This window comes from Triticum dicoccoides, chromosome 2B, assembly GCF_002162155.2.
Source record: "Triticum dicoccoides isolate Atlit2015 ecotype Zavitan chromosome 2B, WEW_v2.0, whole genome shotgun sequence".
Lineage (NCBI taxonomy): Eukaryota > Viridiplantae > Streptophyta > Magnoliopsida > Poales > Poaceae > Triticum > Triticum dicoccoides.
This window is the reverse complement of record NC_041383.1, coordinates 822368004-822390401: the sequence shown is the minus strand read 5'-3', so window position 1 is coordinate 822390401 and position 22398 is coordinate 822368004. Positions and strand designations below refer to the sequence as shown.

Sequence of the window (22398 nt, the reverse complement as noted above, 5' to 3'; positions counted from 1 at the left end):
GACAACTATAGTTTGCATGATTTTAAAAACACAAGATTATAACATATATGTCGACTCCTAGGTAAAAGCTAGACATTATTTAGTTACACCACAAGAAAAACACAAGGCTATTTTTTTCTAGAGATTCAGAGCATGACTTGCTACAAATTGCGGAGGGTTGATCATGCTTGCTGCGTGATTTCATGTATAACATAGTTTCCATAGTAAAAGAAAATTTCATGAGTTGATTTGATAATAATCTTTGTCTATTATTTTCAGCGCCCAACACGAAACACTTCTAAATTTAAATACCGAAACATTAGTGTTAGTAGTTCAATTCATGGACTGCTACATAATTAAATATGTTTTCATGTAACTAGTATTTGTCCTTTTGCATTAGTTCATATAACTATTAGAAGGATGTACGAGCTAAACGCAATTTAAACAAGAAATCAAGATGCTCGAGGATTATTTAAAAAGAAGAAGAAGGTAGATTTGTTACTGTAGGTGTCAGTTGAGCATTGCTAGCATTTAATTACTTGGTGCTACTCCATTAAACCTATTAAGAGGCGCTAGAATGGGGGTCAACCAGCTACGCCATGTGGCACATGCTGGTTGGTCACGGTGAAAAAGTTTTTTAAATGGTAGGGAGACAGTTTTTTAAATGGAAGGGAGACTTCTTTTCGACAGAAGTTTTTCTAAACTTTTTCTTTTTCCTTTTAAGATGGTTGTGATGTCCATGTGATGCGAGAATATTTTTTTAAGATTTTGACATGATGGTGAGGTGCACATAGCTTCCTTTCAAGCGGCCCGCAATGGCGAGCCCCAACCACTAGTATATTATCAACGCTGTCTTATGTCCTTTGCTTTTCGTGACAGTACTTGGAGGTTAATTAACTAACTTTAATATGATTTTATTGCGATCAATATAATATATGGTTTTACTTTTAGTTGAGATTATATGTATTGAGATTAGGCCAAATCTCCTAATAATTATTGATATGATGTGTTACCTTTGACATCTGACCCGTAGTTATGACCAGCCCGGTTTCTAGAGAATTATCGGTTCATTTCTTCGCATGATAATTATAATAACAGGCGCGGAAAGCATGCATGCTATATGGTATGTCCATATACCGATCGGATAGATGCATATGTACACACTCCATTACTCATTTTTTTAAATGCTCTATCATTGATTACTGATACAATGGCTAATTGACGTCACCCAACCCAAAAGATAGGATATAACACTAGCTAGTAGGAGTAATTCTAAATATCACTAAATCATGCACATACTTCCCAAGAAAGATCACAGTCGTGGCACCGAGAATCTGCAATCAGGCACAGTTCAGGAATGGCAAGACCGAGTGACGCAAAAGTCATCTCTTCTCTTCTCAACTCACCAAACCATCCGTTTCTAAAGAAGAAATCAGCTCCTTTAGGGCACCCATTATTCGCATGGTTTAAAACGCACAAGAATATAATATATTTTTCAGAATGTTATGACATATATTTCCAGACTTACGTTCTATCTTGAGAGATCCCGCCGTACGTAAAAGCTAGATGTTATTCGGCGACGGCAGGAGGAGTGAACTCTTTCCTAGCTCATATTTATAGGCAATGAAAAAATATTTTTGTGGAGTTAAACATTTGCAAGGCGCACTGTTGGCGTTTAATTTCCAAAATTAAGAAAAGTGTCCTCGTATTTAACTTTTGGCATGGGCTAAAGATGTCCCAAGGTGGTAATTTAGTGTCACAGTCATCATAGCGACCAGCTATACAGCTATGATTCTCTAATTATCCTTTTAAGCTTTCTTATTGATCAATAAAGTGAAGTGTGTTTCCTCTAAAGAAGCTATTGCAATGGATAGAAAGTATATGTCCATTTAGAAATAGCATCGTTCTTTCCTTCCCTCGAAGGAAAGGCTAGCCGCCGCCTCCTCCTTCCTCCACAAAAAAGTTAGGGTTTCTGCCTCCCGCCGTCCCGCTGCAGGTCCGCCTCCTCTCCAGTGGCCCTAGGGCCATGGGGGCGTGGTGGATCTCGGCAAGGGCCGGCGGGAGGGCTCCATTTTTAGTCGTTTTTTTCAGTTTTGCTAGGGTTTATGTCCTGCTATGGAAGACGAGACGGTGGCGGCTCCCTGAAGATGGAATAAAGGTCTTCTCGCCTAGTCCCCGTTCCGGCGGCACGTCTAGCACCGTTGGTGGGCGTGTGCAGGTGTGTCTCCGGCGGATCTATTTTTGGTGGATTTGCTTGGTTCTCGTCGTTGTTCGTCTACGTTCGCGTGTCTTCAGATTGGATCTTTCAGATCTACGTTATTCTTCATCTGCGGCAGTTGCTGTTCTGGTGCGCCGGTCCTACGGGGACTTAGCACGACGACTTTCCGACTGTCTACTACAACAAGTTGTGTCCGACTCCGGCGATGGAGGGGCGATGACGGCGGCGCGCCTTCGGCTCGCTTCAGTGCTGGTAGTCGCCGCTAGGTGGTCTATGGATCTGGATGTAATTTTTATTATTTCTGGTATTCGTTGTACTGCCATGATCGAAGATGAATATATTGGAAATTTTCTCGAAAAAATAAAAGAAATGGATGAATAGCGCGTATAAAACCCCGCCGACGATCGTCGACACTTTTCTGACCCATGGGCTCATCTTACATACCACCGCCCAGGCCAAAAGAAAATAAAAACCACCACCAACCCCTCAAGATTATTGGTATTATAAATAGTGGGACACTATTACGACACACGCGCCCTTCGTCTTCACTTCTTTCCCAAAGCAGAGCACCTACCAACCCAGCCAGAGCACAGCAAAGCAGAGCGAGCACATCCATGGCCGCCCGTCCTCCCAAACCCCGGCCATCCTACAGCACCTAACCAGCCATCCACCTACCGGCGCCACGATGAAGCTGGCCGTGGAGGTCGCGGACGCGGCGGAGCTGTCGGCCAAGGACGGCGCCTCCTCCTGCAACGCGTTCGTGGAGGTGGAGTTCGACGGGCAGCGCCAGCGCACGGCCACCCGCCCCGGCGACCTCTCCCCGCAGTGGAACGAGACGCTCCTCTTCGACGTGCGCGACCCGGCCCGCCTCGGCGCCCTCACCGTCGACGTCTCCGTGCAGCACGACCGCAGCCTCAACGACCACAACGCGCTCCGACCCCACGTCTTCCTCGGCCGCGTCCGCGTCTCCGGCGAGTCCGTCGCGCGCTCGCCCGACGAGGCCTTCCTGCAGCGCTTCCCGCTGGACAAGAGAGGGCTCTTCTCCCGCGTCTCCGGGGACATCGCGCTCCGCCTCTACCTCCTCCCCGACGCGTGGGACGGCGATCGCGTCGCGCAGGACCATGCTGCTGCTGCTGCTGCTCCGGACATGGACACGGGCGGTGGTCAGCAGCAGCCTTCCCAGCCCGCCGCTGGCAACTTGGACCCCGAGAGGATGGTCAGGAACGTCTTCTCCGGCGAGGAGCCAGCAGGAGCCGCAGCTGCTTCTGCCTCAGGGGGGCCGGCGGTGGAGACCAAGGGGAAGAGCGGTCATGACACGCGCGAGTTCCGCTCCATTCTGGCCTCGTCAGGCGGTGGTGGCAACGAGCCTCGGCGCCACACGCTCCACGCCATGGCGGCGCCGCCCCCGCCGGCGGGGCAGACGGTGGTCGTGCCGAAGCCCGCCGGGCCTGCCGGGGCACCGCCTCCGGGCTCGCAGTACGGCCTCACCGAGACGAAGCCCCCGCTGCCGGCCAAGATGGGGCCGCGCTCTGGGACGGCCAAGATCGCGTCCACCTACGACATGGTGGAGCCGATGTCGTACCTCTACGTGACCGTCGTCAAGGCGCGCGACCTGCCCTCCATGGACCTCACCGGCGCGCTGGACCCGTACGTGGAGGTGAAGCTCGGCAACTTCAAGGGCGTGACGCGGCACCTGGAGAAGAACCAGAACCCGGTGTGGCGGCAGACGTTCGCCTTCTCCGGCGCCCACCTCCAGGCCAGCCAGCTCGAGGTCATCGTCATGGACAAGGACACGCTCCGGGACGACTTCGTCGGCCGCGTCGTCTTCGACATGTCCGACATCCCCAGCCGCCTGCCGCCCGACAGCCCGCTCGCGCCGCAGTGGTACAGCCTCGCCGACGCGCACGGCGAGCGGTTCCGGCACGGCCACCCGCTCGGCGAGATCATGCTCGCCGTCTGGGTCGGCACGCAGGCCGACGAGGCGTTCCCGGAGGCGTGGCACTCGGACGCGCACTCGCTGTCGCGGGAGGGGCTCACCAACACGCGCTCCAAGGTGTACTACTCGCCCAAGCTCATCTACCTCAAGGTCTCCGTCATCGCGGCGCAGGACCTCATCGCCGCCGACAAGGGCCGCCCGCTGGCGCCCACCATCGCCAAGATACAGATGGGCAGCCAGATCAGGCGGACGCGGCCGGGGCAGCCGCAGGGGTCGGCGAACCAGGCGTGGAACGAGGAGTTCATGTTCGTGGCCAGCGAGCCGTTCGAGGACCCGCTGGTGGTCACCGTGGAGGAGAAGGTCGCCGCCGGCCGCGACGAGCCCATCGGCCGCATCATCATCCCCGTGGCGTCGCCGTACGTGCCGCGCAACGACCTGGCCAAGTCCATACCGTCCAAGTGGTTCAACCTGTCGCGCGGCATGACGGTGGACGAGGCGGCGGCGGAGGCCACGACGGGGACCAAGCACCGGGAGCACTCCAAGACCTTCGCCAGCAAGATCCACCTGAGGATGAGCCTGGAGACGGCGTACCACGTCCTCGACGAGTCCACGCACTACAGCAGCGACCTGCAGCCGGCGGCGAAGAAGCTCCGCAAGAGCGCCATCGGCGTGCTGGAGGTCGGCATCCTCAGCGCGCGCGGCCTCGGCGGCAACAAGAGCCCCTACTGCGTGGCCAAGTACGGCTCCAAGTGGGTGCGCACGCGCACGCTGCTCGGCACCGCCGCGCCCGCCTGGAACGAGCAGTACACCTGGGAGGTGTTCGACCTGAGCACCGTCATCACCGTCGCCGTCTTCGACAACAACCACCTCCACCACAGCGAAGGAGCCAAGGACCAGAGGATCGGCAAGGTGCGCGTCAGGCTCGCCACCCTCGAGTCCGACCGCGTCTACACCCACTACTACCCGCTCATGGCGCTCACCCCCGGCGGCCTGAAGAAGACCGGCGAGCTCCACCTCGCCGTCCGGTTCACGTGCACGGCGTGGGCCAACATGCTGGCGCAGTACGGGCGGCCGCTGCTGCCCAAGATGCACTACAGCAACCCCATCTCCGTGCTGCAGCTCGACTACCTCCGGTTCCAGGCCATGCAGATGGTGGCCACGCGGCTGGGCCGGTCGGAGCCGCCGCTGCACCGGGAGGTGGTGGAGTACATGCTGGACGTGGACTCGCACATGTTCAGCCTGCGCCGGAGCAAGGCCAACTTCTACCGCATCACGTCGCTCTTCTCCGGCGTGGTCGCGGTCGGCAAGTGGTTCGACGGCATCTGCAAGTGGAAGAACCCGCTGACGACCATACTGGTGCACGTGCTGTTTTTGATACTGGTGTGCTACCCGGAGCTGATCCTGCCGACGGTGTTCTTATACCTGTTCATGATCGGGGTGTGGAACTACCGGCGGCGGCCGCGCAAGCCGCCGCACATGGACACGGTGCTGTCGCACGCGGAGCAGGCGCACCCGGACGAGCTGGACGAGGAGTTCGACACGTTCCCGACGTCCAAGCCGAGCGACGTGGTGCGCATGCGGTACGACCGGCTGCGCAGCGTGGCCGGCAGGGTGCAGACGGTGGTGGGCGACCTGGCCATGCAGGGGGAGCGCGCGCAGTCGCTGCTGAGCTGGCGCGACCCGCGGGCGACGGCCATCTTCATCACCATGTCGCTCCTCGTGGCCGTGGTGCTCTACATCACGCCGTTCCAGGTGGTGGCCGTGGTGTTGGGGCTCTTCATGCTCCGCCACCCCCGCTTCCGCAGCAAGCAGCCGTCCGTGCCCTTCAACTTCTACAAGCGCCTCCCCGCCAAGGGTGACATGCTCCTATGACCATGTTTCTTTTCTCTTCTTTTTTGCGTAGAGTCCTCGAAATTAATTTCAGTACATATATATTCACTACTACGTACTACTACTACACTGCACAATCGATCACTTTCTGTTTGTGTGATCAGAGAATCATAGAAATAAAAATAAGAAAGGCTGGAATGGATTCCGTGGATAGATACTCTGAACATTCAGAAGCTTCTTCTCAATCAATAATTCAAAGGGAAAGTTGAGTTGGAAAGGAAGAGAACAAAGCGGCAGATGCGGCATCGCTTTCATCCAACATATTTTTTTGATCCACTACATTCCATACCGTGCTTTTGTCGGTGCGGTGTGCATTTTTTGTTGATTCACTTTTGTCTGTCTCCACACCAGTTAGTAGTAGTCACCGATCCATGTTCTTCTTCTTCTTTGGATACGTGTAGCGTGCGGAATAAAGCTGGTCGACCAGGCTAACGAGAATAAATAAAGCATTCATGTTCCATCTCGGGCGACTGTTGTTTGGCACATAGTACTGGATAGATATTCATTCATACGAGAATAAACTAGCTGTCCACTCGGATTATCCAAAATTTTAGAGTGCTCGAGTAACAGTAAAGCTAGTTTGTAGACATCAATCATGGATCGGATCGCCTTTAGAAACTGCACTAGACGGATTAGTCATGCCCGCGGCATTGCATTGGCCACCTTTTTCTTTCTCTCATTTTATGGAGTGGCATGCATTTTCGAGGTAGGTCAGACGTCGGCAGGTGGTTGCAGTGCAAGGGAGGAAGGGAAAGGTTGTCTGATTGGGCGCTCAATCAGTCCGTCGGAATATATTTCTCGATCGATCGACGTGCGTTGCCCTCCCTCGTCGGTCACCCGACGCTCATCCATCGTCAATGGATCACCTTTGAATTATGGGTACAATAGGAATCCAGAAATCGATCCATCAACCACAAGCTTGAAACGTTGGTTGGTTTAGTACTTGACCGATGCCGCCGCCGATGTCAGAGTGGTTTGACAATATGTCAAAATGACTAGCTTATTACTAGTAAATAAATTGACAACAACGCTAGCTTGTTACTAGTAAATAAATTTGACCGTCTCATTCCTCTAGTACAACACAAAAAAAAGTCCCATGCTAAATCAGGGACAACTAATATGGACACGAGGCATAGTACTTATCCTGCAACATCCTAGTACCTTGTGTTTACTATTATCAACATTCGTTCAGGTGTTTTTTTTACAAGCAATGCCATTTTTATCCTGCAACATCGACCGACCGACAGCATTGCCTAAACTTGTGGTTTTCAATTAGTTAGCCCCAAGTTCAATCTGAAAGAAACTCCACATGCATGCATGCATGTATGCATTTGGCGGAGGTGGCCCTCACCGTAGTTTTTGGGGTTGCCACGCATATAATTGAACAACTCCATGCATGGATGAATCGATCTCACATGCTGCCCAGGCCCAACGTACCCTGTTACTACTAGATAGGTAGACAATAGGGTTTATCGACCAATGATTCACATGGAAGACGAGAGCAGTACTGGCTAGGACTAGCCAATTCCATGGTGCCATCCATGCAATGCATTTTGGCGGTGCCGGTGCGTACAATTGGGCCTTGGCAAGATATGTCGACCCTACCTGTTGTCCGGGAGGACATGGTAAGGGCAACTCCAACGTTGATCACCTAATCGATCTTAAATGTTTGGATCGGATGGTCTGAACACTTTTAGCCATCCAAGGTTGTTTATAAAAATATCTGGACTAGTCCGTACGTCCGAAAATCCGCAAGCTGGAATTAACTTGAGGAGTTCGGATGTCTAGTATGTCGGACTCCAACAACACTAACCCATCCAAGGCCCGCGTATTTGGATAATCCTGCCGCCTCCTCCTGAGCGAAAGCTTGCTCTTCATTGCTCCCTCTGCCCCAATCGCCACCGCCCCCTCCCGTGTGATCTGCGGTCCGCCGCCGCAATGAAGCCACATGAGGAGTCAAAGACGATTTTCGTCATCCCATAGGACCCGGACCTAGGGGAGGTCGCCCGTAAGGTCGGATCAGTGCTACGCAAAGGCAGGCGTGTCAAGTGAAGAAGAAGGTGGAGAAGGCAGTGGCGGCTCGTTCAGTCGCAGCCTTAGCCCACCTAGCTTGGGCCGCCTCGAACTCTGCCATAACATTCTTCATGGCGAAGCCAACGACCTCCGTCTCCTCTACGGTGTCCTCCTCCATGGGTGTGTCCTGCTCCGCCGCCTCCCACTCATCCTCCTTCGCCTTCAGTGAGTCCGGACGCAGGCCGGCTACGATCCGGGCTTCACGCCTAGCCCGGATCTCCTGGAGCAGCTGGAGACGCCGCTCCGGCGTGAGCATAGTGAAGTGGTCACCCTCTGTTGGGCCATGGTGATCGGTGGACGGCGAGCGGAGAGGAATGGAAGTGGAGGTTCCTCGAACTGGCAGCACGGAGAGGGAGGGAAGCTCAAGCGGCTATGGCTGGGGGTTGCCGTTCGGTTTAAATAGTCAGACTTTGGCCCTCGGGCGGCGAGCCGAAGCATGCCACATGGCATCCAACCACCCCCCCCCCCCCGGGAGAAGAGACCCGTTGAACCATTGGTTTTTCAAGTGTTTTTGTGTGGGTCCCCGCCATCAGTCCGACATGACGGACGCGCTTGGGCCACTCCAAATTTAGACTAGATATGAGGAGTACCGGTCAGCCCTGGCGTATAGGGCCGTCATGAGGAGTCCATCTAAGTCGATTTTTTTACTAATCGGTCAGCAACCGAGCAGCCCGTCTGGGCGTAGGCGGAGCCCGGGTGTAGATGCTCTAGTGGCGGAAAAGATATAAGCGTATAAATGCATAGTTGAACATCTCCATTTCATCCTGGCTCGATAGTCGGTCTCTCGACTGTTAGGATACCTCACCTGCCTCGACACAACATACGTTTTTCCAATGGATCCCGTTTCGACCCATGCATTTGTCCTACGTGCGTGCGCATGCATGAACGACCTGCTTGCGTACGACGTCCAGTACGTTCTTCTCGTAAGTCCCACGCGTCGTACGTGCGTGCAGTAGCTGTGAGAAGCTGACGAACATGATATCAAAATGGACCGAAGTTCCCTGTTCCCTATCTACATACGTCACATGTTCCTACTCTCTCTTGTGTCGTGTCTATCTCTTGTTCACGCAGTGCTTGTCATGACATGTGCACTTTCGTCCTTGATAAGTACTCCCTCCGTCCTTCAAAGAGTGTACTTTTAACTTTGTTGGATGGTCAACTATCTCAAAGTTTGATCGAGTTTGTGCAAAAATATGTCAATGTTTGTGAAACCAAATAGGTATATGATAAAAGTATACTTTATCATGAATCTAATGCTACTAATTTGATGGCATAAATATTGATGTATTATTATATAAATACGGTCAAACATAAAAAAGTTTGACTTTCCAACAAAGTTGGAAGTACACTCTTTAAAGGACGGAGGGAGTAGCTAGCTAGCTAGCAGGACTACTATGTATCATTTTCTGCCTAGACAATTTTGTGAACTTACTTACCCTTGTCATGATATATGTCTATAAATTTCAGATGGTTCCTCTTCGTATACTTTTTTTTAGTATTACTTGCTTGGTTTGTAGGATTGGATTGGAGACCATAAGAATTTTACCTATGGCCTATTCTACGTACAACTAAAAAAAGATCATCTAAATAATCTCATGGATTTTATTTTTATTTTTGATATGGCAAGAATAATGTCATACACTGAATCATACAGCAAGCGCTTGATAAAGCCTCTGCAATTCATACTATGTCATGTGCTGAATCTTCAAAAGAGAAAACAATGTATTTCTCTTGTGGTGTGACGAAATAATATGCTCCCTCTATCCCATAATATAAAATGGTTTTTGACATTAATGTAGTGTAAAAAACGCTCTTATATTATGGAACGAAGGAGGTAGCTCCTACCCAGTGGCGGAGCTTGATCAGAATTATAGAAGGGGCTAATCCATGTAGGAGGGGCTATTCAATCAAAGATTGGGCAAAACACCATCATTCCTGTCTAATTATGTGCTAATAATATAAAAAATCTACACAAGCAGGGGGGGCATGGCCCAAGTTGGCCTTAAGGAAGCTCCGCCACTGCTCCTACCTATGATTCGATATATAGGTCATAACTTTCCAATCATAGTTTTTTCCCCTTATCTTGTGTTTTTAAATAAGGCGAACTATATAGAGGTCCCAAAGGAGCCGCTTCTTATTTTTAGAAATGGATGGTCTGGAGAGTCGAGAAGAAAAGAGACGACTTTCACGTCACTTGGTCTTGCCATCACATATTCTTGGTGCGACGTGACTGATCTTACTTGGAAAGTGCGTCCATGGAGAGTCCACGCATGCTGCATGATTTGGTGATGCTTGCAAATACTCCTACTTCTAGCTAGTATCATATCCTATCTTTCGGGATTGGTGACGTCAATTAGCCATACTTACTATATATCAACAATGAATATGTACCTATCCTTTAGGGTTTGTATATTCTTTCAGGATGGAAATAGCATGTTATCCTATCTATACCATGCATGGTCTCAGCCTGTTATTGTCATGATATTATCATGGGTGCCAAAATGAACCAAGAAATCTGTGGAAAAGGGCCGCTGAGAAGTAGATGGCAGATGTCAAGTAGACCGCACCATATCAAGATGTGACTCAATCTCAATTAAAATAATCATGCAAGCACAAAGGTAGCTTCAACTAAAAGAAAAAATATATACTATCATGGTCGTAATAAAATCATGGAAAAGTTGATTAATCGTTCTCCAACTACTTCAGTGAGCAGGGAAGGACTTAGTGTGGACGTCGATTATACATGGAGTAGCACCAAAAATTTAGGTTCTAGCTATGCTCAACCGACACCAACAGTACCGGACACACTTTGCAACCTACGTACCTATATAATGTGGGGTACGGTACATAATTATCAACAACCTTAATCTTTTGTATATCATCTTCCTCTCTAATCACGCATGCCCCGCCGTCAACGCCACTTTTCAGCAGTTGCCTTATTGAAAAAAAATACAAATTGTGGGTACACTTCTTCCTGCTGTTTCTAAATACTCCCTACCCATCTTGATTTCTTTTTTAATTGCAGTTAGCCATGCGTGCATCCTTCTATTAATAGTTGTTCTGTATGAATTAATATTAAGAAAGGGCAATATAGTAGTTATATGAATCCAGATTTAATTATGTAGCCGTTCATGAATTAAGCTACTCACATTCCTAAATCCTAATAGTGTTCCCATATTTATAATTTAGTAGGGGTAGGTTGGTATGGGGCGGTGAAAATAACAGACACAACGAGAAAAGTGGCAGAGGGCCCACGGGTCAGAGGAATAGAAGGAAAGAAAGTAGGGACGATGCTACGGGTCAGCTGGCCGAAAACTGGAAAAGATCCGCCGCCTCATTCACTATAAAACACTTAACACAAAAACCTCGAACACATTTTAACTTACATCTCTTATCCTATCCTAGCAATCTCTAGGTTGTGAGCTCTAATAAAGTTCTTGGAAGGCAACACCACTAAGTTTGTTTATCATGAACCCACACCTTTTTTCCGAGAAAACACACCCAAAGGGCATCTCATTTCTGAAATTCATCGAAGGAAAGAATGACAACTAGACATATATACGTTGCCACCAGAAAATAAAATTACATCGAGAACCTTCATGGTGATCTTGTTCCTTTGATTTCTCACCACTCATTGGAGCTTGAAACTTGAAAGGAACATGCAGGAAGAGACTAAGGCATACACCCTCGCTAACCAGGGCATTGAAGACAACACAATCGATGCTAGCAATGAGATTAGTAACCATCAAAGGAACATTGGTTGCGAAATGAGCCCCATGGGGTTGGAGAAAATGAACCTTGCATCAGAACAAACTAGAAAAGGAGGTTGAAGTCGCCACACCAAAAGAAAACCAACTGCATTCCTTGGTTGACACACTAATTGTCAAACTTGGATCTCTCAAATGATAAGAATGCCTCTGAGATTCAATCATAAACCACTTGGCCCCGATTGTATGTGAACCCCTACATTGGTAAATAATGCAGCTCTATCTCAAGAGAACCGGCAAATCCAGCAGGACCTCACATCGGACGTAGTTGGCATAGGGAGGGTCCGAAGATACATTATTCAAACATGCCATCATCGCCACCACCTGCCTATGCCATCGGGGAACCAAAACCTTATGAAAATAAGGACTTACTGGAACTAAAAGTAACGAAAGGGAAATAGTCCCAACTCCTCTGGTAGTCGGATGGGAGAGAGCAGGGAGACCGAAGCAACGACATGGAGTGTGTCCCTGTTGATGGCTAGGGTTGGGGAAATGATACGGTCGGGTTTTTCCATAACGAGCGCCCTTTTGGTTCGAATATACGAAGCACAAACGAGGTCATATAATAGCATTTCTATGATTTTGGTGGATACTAGAGATATGTTCGTGCATTGCAACGGGGTATAAATATTCTAGTACATTAGCTTGTGATTATCTATCCATAATATGCGACTGTGAAATAAATGTTCATCAAATTCTGTCCATGGTTTACCTTAAATTTTGATCAGAAGTTTGGTAAGTAAAACTAAAGTAGAATTGGTTCAGAAGGTAAGTAAATTAAGGTGATGATTATTAGATTGGGAAGGTTGGACGAAGGGGTGTTGGGAAGATAGGTCCTTACTTTTTCTTTAAGTAGTAGAGATAGAGATATAGGTCAAATACACATATTATATATCGTATTTCATGCATAAAAGAATCATATCGTCCGAATTTAATATTGTGCTTATATTTTAGTGACAACCTTAGTTGCGGATAAAGTTTTATACATATTGCACATGGTTTGTGGAAATAAAACCATGTCCTCCTAGTTGACCGGCATGTATCAGATTGTAGCATGCCGTGCATGCTCGCTTAGGTGCATTGACTTGGATTGACTGTGATATGTAGCCCGAAGGAAAATTGTAGACCCAGAAAGTACTAGGCTCAACCGACAGATACAGTGTAGTCCTGCTGTTTATACCGACGGATTTATCAGATGCTTTTCAACTAAGCTATTGGGACAGTGATTAGTTATTTAGTTAGCTTGGCTCCACCGGAGAGAGCGACGTCTCAACACGATGTACCGATGTATGATGAACTAAATTGCAATGGAGGGCAGGATACGGCATGGCATTGATTCGGCGATGGCGGCACAGGAACCACCACCGTCCATTCCAACTAACACGGAGCAATTGATTCAGCCAGATGAGGCGAGAACACTGTAGCGGACAAGAAAACATACGTCGCTGCTGGGTGCAATCGTACGTCGCTGCTGGATGCAATCAATCATGCGTCACAACAGCATTCCAATCACTACTAAACCGATTGCGCCACCATTAACAATTGCAGGTTGATTAATTGATTGATGGCGCCACAGGCTAGACCGATGTCGACGTAGTATACTGCTACTACCAAAGTACCAATCTACTAACTACCACCCTCCTAGTAAGCACACTGATCAATAATGCTCTAGTGCACGTAGTGTTGATTTTTCTTTATTTTTCCTAAATTATTATACCCACGCATTTGTAATAGTCTAACCATATCTATGGAGAGAAGGGATTGTGACATTAGATTGCTTGTTTGGACCTAGCAGGCTTGCATTCGGGCATTTCCAGCAATGCTTCTTTTTATCATGGGCTGTGAAGATCTTACCTAGACGTCCTGCGGTTGATGATATCTCAAAAATGGATCCAAAGGGACCACGCGAGCCTGTTTCGAGGGGCCATTCGTGTTTATATTCTACAGAAAAGTCAAATCAAAGTTGATGATAAAGTAGCCAGAAGACATGGTATAACCAACTCAAACTAGACGTAGGTTTTCACCTCAGAGCTCGTCGAAGTCACTCATGTGTTGTCGCCACCACTTTTCCACGATCCCTGGAGCTACATGTGTTAAGGTAGAACCGCCGTTGCCGCACGACCATACCCCCCGCGTCAAGCCATTGTCCGTAGATTGCATTTCACTACATAAGGTAACCATCAAATCTGAAAAACTTTTAATGGTCATCGCAATCCACGACGACACCGTCATTGCATGACCAGACCGCCTAACTACAGCTCCCAAGGCCCTAGTCCCAACAACCCACCGCCATCGTCGAAAGGGGACGTTGATGTCGCCTCGACGGAAGGGGATGTTGTTGCCACCTGCCGCGGCTCCCGAGCAGGGCCATCTAGCCGGGAGTGGATCGAAGCCGCCACATCCCAAGATGGGCAGCACCGCCTCGCTAGGGAAGCACCGCACAGCCTGTCTGGTCATGCATCTGGTCCTAGGAGGCCACCACCTCGTTGTTGGAAGAGATGTCGTGGCCTGGAGAAAGTCGGCACGCGTGGAGCATGCAGGCGGCCCATGGGAGGACGCCAACAAGCCGAAGTTGCTGGAGTCGCTGGCACTCGCCGCACGCAGCCACGAGCCAAGACCGGCAGGAGGTACGCAAGCGCACCAGCAGGAGCAGAAATGCCTTGGTGCCACCATCGTCGGGTTCTGTATGGCTTCGCCGGCGAGCCCTCCAGTGGCGGTGCATCAGAGAGAGAACGGGGAAGAGAGTCATCAGTGGCGGCGGCTAGGGTTTCCCCATATGTCGCCATGCGTGGGGAACGGGGGCGGGGCGTTCTGTTTCGCAAGGTATTGCCCTATTTGCAAAATGTGACGCCCGATGATATGGTGTTCAATCCCTTAGGAGTACCCTCCCGAATGAATGTGGGACAAATATATGAAAACTCGCTCTATGATATTAGTTTCGGTTTGTGTGCTCAGAGGATCGGAAACAGATTGGAGTGGATAGATACTCTGAACATTCAGAAGCTTTCCCTGATGGTTAAAGAACTCGGTTGGAAAGGAAGAGAACAAACCGGCAGATGTGGCATTGCTTTCATCCAACATATTATTGTGGTTCCACCACATTCCATTCTCACTTTTTTCTGCCTCCACATCAGTCGGTCAGACGGTCAGTACACCTTGGATGCAAAGTCCAAGTACTGCTAGTGTAGTGCCAAAGCGAAGTGAATATACTGTTGGTCCTCGAAAAGTAGCTTGTCCTAATCTTAGTCTATGCAATGCAGTTTCCATTAATCTGATCAGATTGATTAGTATCATGTCTCTGCCTCTCTGGAAGGACCCAAACTCCACACCCAGAGAAACAACCAATTAGATTGATTGGGCACAAAAGGTGGTTTTGTGGTGCTTTCTCTTCTATATACACAGTGGTGGGGGCATTCCATTGTCCTCTCATGGCACCTCCTTTTATCGAGTGGGCACATATATAGTCTATGCATATGCATGAACGATTCCCGCGATCTAGCTGTCCACTTGAATTATCCAAAATTGACAATACTCAACTAAAGCTAGCTTTGTAGATAGCTATCATGGATCGCCTTTAGAAACTGCACTGCACGGATTAGTCATGCCCGCGGCATTGCATCGGCAACCTTTTTCTTTCTCCCATTTCATGGAGTAGCATGCATTTTCTAGCTAGGTTGGTGGTTGATGTGCAAGGGGGAGATGGAAAAGGTTGTCTGATTGGGTTATCAATCAATCGAGTCGGAATATATTTACTTGATGCACGAAAGACAGTGCGTGGTTCATTGCCCTCACTCATGGGTCAGCATTCATCGGTCATCGCTCATCGATTATTGGCGGATCATACGAACCATGAAGAAGTTTCCCCTGCTTTCTTCTTCACTACGCACGCAGGACCATGGAGGAGAGCCGGTCTCGTCTCATAAATAGTTGAAATGGACCAGAATCCAGAAATCGATCCATCAACCACAAGCTTAGTATGTTGATTAGATTAGTACTCGTCCGATAACGACACTGATTTGTCAATGGCTAGCTTGCCTGGCTAGGAAATTATTTTGACCGTTTCCCTAGCTTATTTAGAATTCTTTTTAAAAAGAATATTCTTTTATAACACAGTACAATCATAGATGCTTACAAATACGCACATACACTCATTCGTATGAACGCATGCACACATTCTACCCCTATGAGCGTCTCTGACATACTGAGCAGCAACATCTTGAGATTCTGGCTCATTCGAAATGATAAGATCTTCCGACAAGCACCAGCTTATATAGGGGGATGGAAATTCTACCTTCAAGAAGGTTTGCAAGCAACCGAGATCAGAGCAAGAGCAGAAAGAGCACAGCAGATTAAAGAATATGGTCTGAGCAGCATTTGTTATAATTTGATCATGATACCCAAACAAGGAATTGGTTGATTTTTTTGGGACTCTACTATTTGTAAATGTATATATTTTATTAATAAAAATTTACCGTAGAACATTCTGTTCTACGGTTTTCTCTTCAAAAAAAAAAGAGTCAACGTAGATGCCTCGTACTCGACAACGATGTCTCCTCCCACTGAACGAACAGCGCTGGAAACTCTGAAATAAATCGAGAAAAATAGAATATTATTCTGCTACGTACATACACTCCACTGATGCATACGAATCATGAAGAAAGAAGTTTCCCCCGCCTTCTTCATCACTACGCACGCAGGACCATGGAGGAGAGTCAGTCTCGTCTCATAAATAGTTGAAATAGAACAGAATCTAGAAATGGATCCATCAACCACAAGAGCTTGATATGTTGATTAGATTACCACGCTGATGTGATAGTGATTTGACAATCGTCTGATCGAGCGCTCTCGGAGCTAGACAACTAACTTGAACATGCATGCATGCATGGATAGGGTGATTGGACGACGGCCACAGTAGAGTACCAATTAATTCTTACGTTGCATGTAGCAGCTCCGGCGATTAACACTGACCATAATCCACCGACGACTAGCTAGTTGAGAAATGAAAGACAGTCTGCCTAGTGCCGTGTGGTGGCCAGTGAAAGTGGAACCGATCGACATGGCCTGGCCGTGGCAGTCATGTCGTCTAGGCTAGCTAGCTCTAGCATGTAAGTGGAGGGGCTCATAAGTTAACTGGGCATACAAGCATTGTTCTCTTTTCTCTTCTTCTCCTCCGATAGCAGCTAGCCATGTCCGACTGATCCATCGGCCATTTGTGCGTCACCGTTGATGAGCACAGGAGATCGACACGTACGTACCTGCGGCTGTTTGGTTGCACGTCGACGCCCGCGGTGCCTTTTTTCTCTGAGCAGATTCCTCACGACGTCGTAACCTTTTTCATTTTTCTTTTGAAAGACCATCTACCAACGAGACTTTCTCCGATCAATATATAATTGTCGCTGGTTTTAGGACAACTTTCTGTGATCCATATTAATCTTTTTTTTTGCGGAAAAACTATCAATCTATTCATCTTCAATCATGGTAGTACAACGGACACTAGAAATAATAAAAAATACATCCAGAACCGTAGACCACCTAGCGACGACTACAAGCACTGAAGCGAGCCGAAGGCACGCCGCTATCATCGCCCCTCCCTCGATAGAGCCAGGCAAACATTGTTGTAGTAGACAGTCGGGAAGTCGTCGTGCTAAGGCCCCATGGAATCAACGCAGCAGAATAGCAACCGCCGCAGATGAAGAGTGTAGATCAAAAGAATCCAACCTGAAGACACACGAACGAAGACGGACGACGAACAGATCCGAGCAAATCCACTAAAGACATCCGTCAGAGACACACTTCCACACGCCCACCGATGATGCTACACACATCACCGGAACGGGGACTAGACGGGGAGACCTTTATTCCATCTTAGTTCTTCCTCTGTTCCTAAATATAAGCCTCTTTAGAGATTTCAATATAGACTACATATGAGAGAAAATACACTCTAAAGTACGTCTATATACATCTGTATGTTGTTTGTATTGGACTATCTAAAGGTCAAATATTTAGAAACGAAGTGAGTACAACTTTAGTACAAAGTTAGTATTTTTTAAAATAAAAAACCTGTACTAGTTCAAAAATATATAGAAAAGACCGTACCATATTCTTGCAGAGACATTTTTGAGAAGCATGTTATGTTTGGGTACGATCGTGTATATGACTATATGTTAAAAAAAACCTCCCAACATACATATGCAGGGGAAGACTTGTGTGAGATCTTACATTAGGTGTGATCTATGAGATCGATTTTTTGTAAAAAGAAATACATGTCTGAACATTCTCAAATTTTGTATAGACACGTATCAAAGTTTGATGTACAACATCAAAAATTTGCAGCTCCTAATTCAACTTACATTAATAGAAACAAAAAAGACGAAATTAGATGTGAATAGTGTCAAAGTATTATTCAACCAAAACTGCTACTATTCACATTTGGATTTGTCTTTTTTGAATCTCAAAATGTGCATCTAGTTTTGAGCTGATTTTTTTTAGGTGTAGATATACCACACATGAATGTTGTTGAATAATTTCATATTTTAACAAAAGAGAGGCACAGACCTGAGTGAGATCCCAAACAAGTCTTCCCCTACATATGCACAGACGCCGAATGTTAGTTTAGTACTCGATCGACGCCGACGCTGATGTGAGAGTGGTTTGACAATAAGGCCAGCTTGTTACTAGTAAATAAATTTGACCTCCCGTGGGTATCTAGTAGAACAAAAAAAATACTCCCACCGTTCTTTTTTACTCCGCGTATAAGTTTCGGTCAAAATCAAACTACACAAAGTTTGACCAAATATATATTTAAAAATATGAACATCTACAATACTTAAACTATATAATATGAAAATACATTTTATGGTGCATTTGAAAAGGTTGATTTCATATTGTGAATGTTGATATTTTTTAATATAAAATTAGTCAAACTATGCAAAATTTGACTTTGACCAAACCTTATATGCAGACTAAAAAGAAACGGAGGGAGTAGTACCTTGTGTTTAGTGTATATCATTCGTTCAGATGTCGTTTTTATTTTACAATCTGAAAGAAACTCCACATGCATGCATGTGTCATTCGGAGGAGGTGAGGTGGCCCGCCCTATAGTTTTGGGGTTGGCACACATATATAATTGAACAGCTCCATGCACGGATGAATCGACCAATGATTAACTAATTCCATGGTGCCAGCCATGTCATACATTTCGCCGGTGTCGGTGCGTATCGTATCGACTCTACCTGTTGTCCGAGAAACTGACATGGTAGGGGCAACTCCAACGTTGATCACTTAATCGATCGTACATGTTTGGATCGGATAGTCAGAACACTTTTAGTCATCCAACGTGACGTATAAAAATATCTGGACTAGTTCGAACGTCAAAAAGACCACAAACTAGAACTAACCTAAGGAGTTCGGATGTCTGGTATGTCGGACTCTGACAACAGTGACCCACCCAAAGCGATACTCAAGGCCATCGCATTTGGATAATCTTGCCCCCTCCTCCTGCGTGAAACCTAGCTCTTCCCTGCTCCTTTTGTCCTAATCGCCGCCTTCCCCTCCCTGTTCCGCGGTCCGCCGCCGCAATGGAGCCATGACAAGAGTCAAAGATGATGTCCATCGTCCCGTATATAGGACCCGGACCCGGACCCAAACGTGGTCGCCTGTAAGGTCGAATCCGTGCTATGCAAAGGCAGGCGTGTCAAATAGAGAAGGCATTGGCGAACCGTTCAATCGCAACCTTGGCCCACCTAGCTTGGGCTACCTCAAACTCCTCCATGACATTCTCCATGGCGAAGCTGGCAACCGCCCCAGTATCCGTCTCCCCTATGGCGGCCTCCTCCTCTATGGGTGGGTCCTGCTCCGCCTCTGGCTACTGCTCCACCGCCTCCTTCTCCTCCTCCTCCGGCTCTGGCGAGTGCGGAGGCTGGCCGGCTGCGATCCGGGCTTCACGCCTAGCTCGGATCTCCTGAAGCAGCTAGAGACGACGCTCCAGCGTGAGCATAGTATAGGTGGTCAATCTCTGTCGGGCCATGGTTGTCGGGGGGCGGCAAGCGGAGAGCGAGGGAAGTGGATGTGGCTACGGTTGGGGTCACCGTCCGGCTTAAATAGCCTGGACTTCGGCCATCGGGCGGCGAGCCAGAGCATGCCACAAGGCATTCCTCTTGGGAGGAGGGACCCGTCAGACCATTGGGTTTTCATGTTTTTTCGTGTGGGACCCCACCATCAGCAACCGGGCGGTCCGTCCGGGTGTGGGGGGAGCCCGGGTGTAGATGCTCTAATCGAGTATAAAAGATATAAGCATATAGATGCATAGTTGAACATCTTCATTTCATCCTGGCTAGATAGTCAGTCTCTGGTGCAGGATACATGCTCCTGCCTCAACAAAACATACGTTTTTCCAGTGGATTCCGTTTCAACCCATGGACTTGTGCTACATGGGGTCGCATGCATGAACGACGTGCTTACGTACGACGTCCAGTACGTTCTTCTCTCAAGTCCGACGTGTCGTACGTACGCAGCAACTTTAGCTGTGAGAGGCTGACGAACATGATATCAAAATGGACCGAAGTTCCCTGTTCACTAGTACGTCACATGTTCCTACTCTCTCTTGTGTCGAGTGTCGTGTCTCTCTCTTGTTCACGCGGTGCTTGTCATGACATGTGCACTTTCCTCATTGATAAGTAGCTAGCTAGCTAGCAGGAGAACTATGTGAATCATTTTCGGCTTAGACAATTTTGTGAACTTACTAGGGTTGGATTGAAGACAATAAGAATTTACCTATCACCTATTCTGCATATATATATTTTTAAAGAGATTCATCTAATTAATCTCACGGAATATTTTTTTGTTATTATGGCAACAATAATGTCATACACTGAATCGTGCAGCAAGCATGAGAAACCCTCTGCAATCCATACTATGTAATGCGCTGAATCTTCAAAAGAAGAAAACCTTGCGTTTCTCTTGTGGTGTAATTAAATAATATATAGCTTTCACGAAGGATTCAATATGTAGGTCATGACATTCCAATCATAATTATTTCCTTTGGAGAACTATATAGAGGTCCTAAAGTAGTCACTTCTTCTTTTAGAAATGGATGGTTTGGTGAGTCGAGAAGAGAAGAGATGACTTTCAGTTCAGTTGGTATTGTCATCACATATTTTTGGTGCGGCGAGACTGATCTTACTTGGAAAATGCGTGCACGAAGAGTCCACGCATGCATGATTTGGTGATGCATGGAATTACTCCTACTAGCTAGTATCATATCCTATCATTTGGGGATTGGGTGACGTCAATTAGCCATACTTACTTGAATATGTACCTATCCTTTAGGGTTTATATATTCTTTCAGGATGGAAATAGCATGTTATCCTATCTATACCATGCATGGTCTCAGCTTGTTATTATCATTATCATGGGTGCCAAAATGAACCGAGAAATCTGTGGAAAAAGGGCCGCTGATAAGTAGATGGCAGATGTCCAGTAGACCGCATCATATCAAGATGGACCCAATCTCAATTATAAAATAATCTTGGAAAAGTTGATTAATCTCTCTCCAACTACTTCAATGAGCAGAGAAGGACTTAGTGTGGACGTCGATAATATATGGAGTAGCACCAAAAACCTATGTGCTAGCTATGCTCAACCGACTCCAACAGTACCAGACACACTTTGCAACCTACCTACCTCTATATAATGTGCTGTACAGTACATGATTATCAACAACCTTAATCTTGTGTATACTAGAAGAACGCCCGTGCGTTGCAACGGGGCCACATTAACTTTAAGAGTTCAATATTACGACATTGGCGACCTTTTTTACCATCAAATCCTCACACACACACAGACACACACTCTCCCTCCGTCTTCCTCACTCTCTATCCCCCTCTCTCTCTCTCTAACACACACACATATCCATCTTATTGGGTACGGGACCATAATCCATCTATTTCACACATACACGCTAGTGCATAACAATATGGATTATGTGTATTATATTTGCCACCAGAACTGAGGGAATTAATTTCATGTAAATCGACCAGCCACAGCTCCAAGAATACGCGGACGAGGTGGCTCGGGTCGGCGTCGGCGCCGTCCAGCGCGGGCCACGGGCCCGCTTCCAAGTGCACGTGCAATGCATGCCTTCACAAATATTATAACCAGATGTGAGAAATCACATGCATAGAAAAGACATTCTGATAGCAATCCAAATACCATACTTAATTGAATACCTAACCTGGACAATACTCTTATTTCTATGAGCCAAAAAAAATGGAATAGCAAAGCTAAGTATGCCTACATACGCTCAGATTATATATAAGAATCTTGCGTGACAATTGCAACAAAGCACTAAGCAGCGATAAATTTAAATAAAAAATCCATTAACTATGCAGGCAACAGGCTTGTTACAACATAGAGAGATAGGAAAATGTCACCTCCAGTAATGTAGCGCAAAGGAGTGGAACGAAGCATGAATGAGCGGTTGTCTGTTCTTCTCCATGTACATGGATCAGCAGTAGAGGCCAAGTATATAAGTACTT

At 47.3% G+C, this 22398-nt stretch overlaps 1 protein-coding gene across 1 annotated transcript; it reads left to right on the top strand.

Moving 5' to 3' along the window:
- The first annotated feature begins 2661 nt into the window (after positions 1-2661).
- LOC119366629 (FT-interacting protein 3-like) lies at positions 2662-6297 on the top strand. Its single transcript, XM_037632392.1, has one exon. The coding sequence runs from the start codon at positions 2883-2885 to the stop codon at positions 6003-6005; it is 3123 nt and encodes a 1040-aa protein (XP_037488289.1). The 5' UTR covers positions 2662-2882; the 3' UTR covers positions 6006-6297.
- Positions 6298-22398: the final 16101 nt, after the last annotated feature.

Excerpts from the sequence above, each read along its gene's own strand:
- LOC119366629 (XM_037632392.1), top strand. The coding sequence starts at position 2,883 with ATGAAGCTGGCCGTGGAGGTCGCGGACGCGGCGGAGCTGTCGGCCAAG.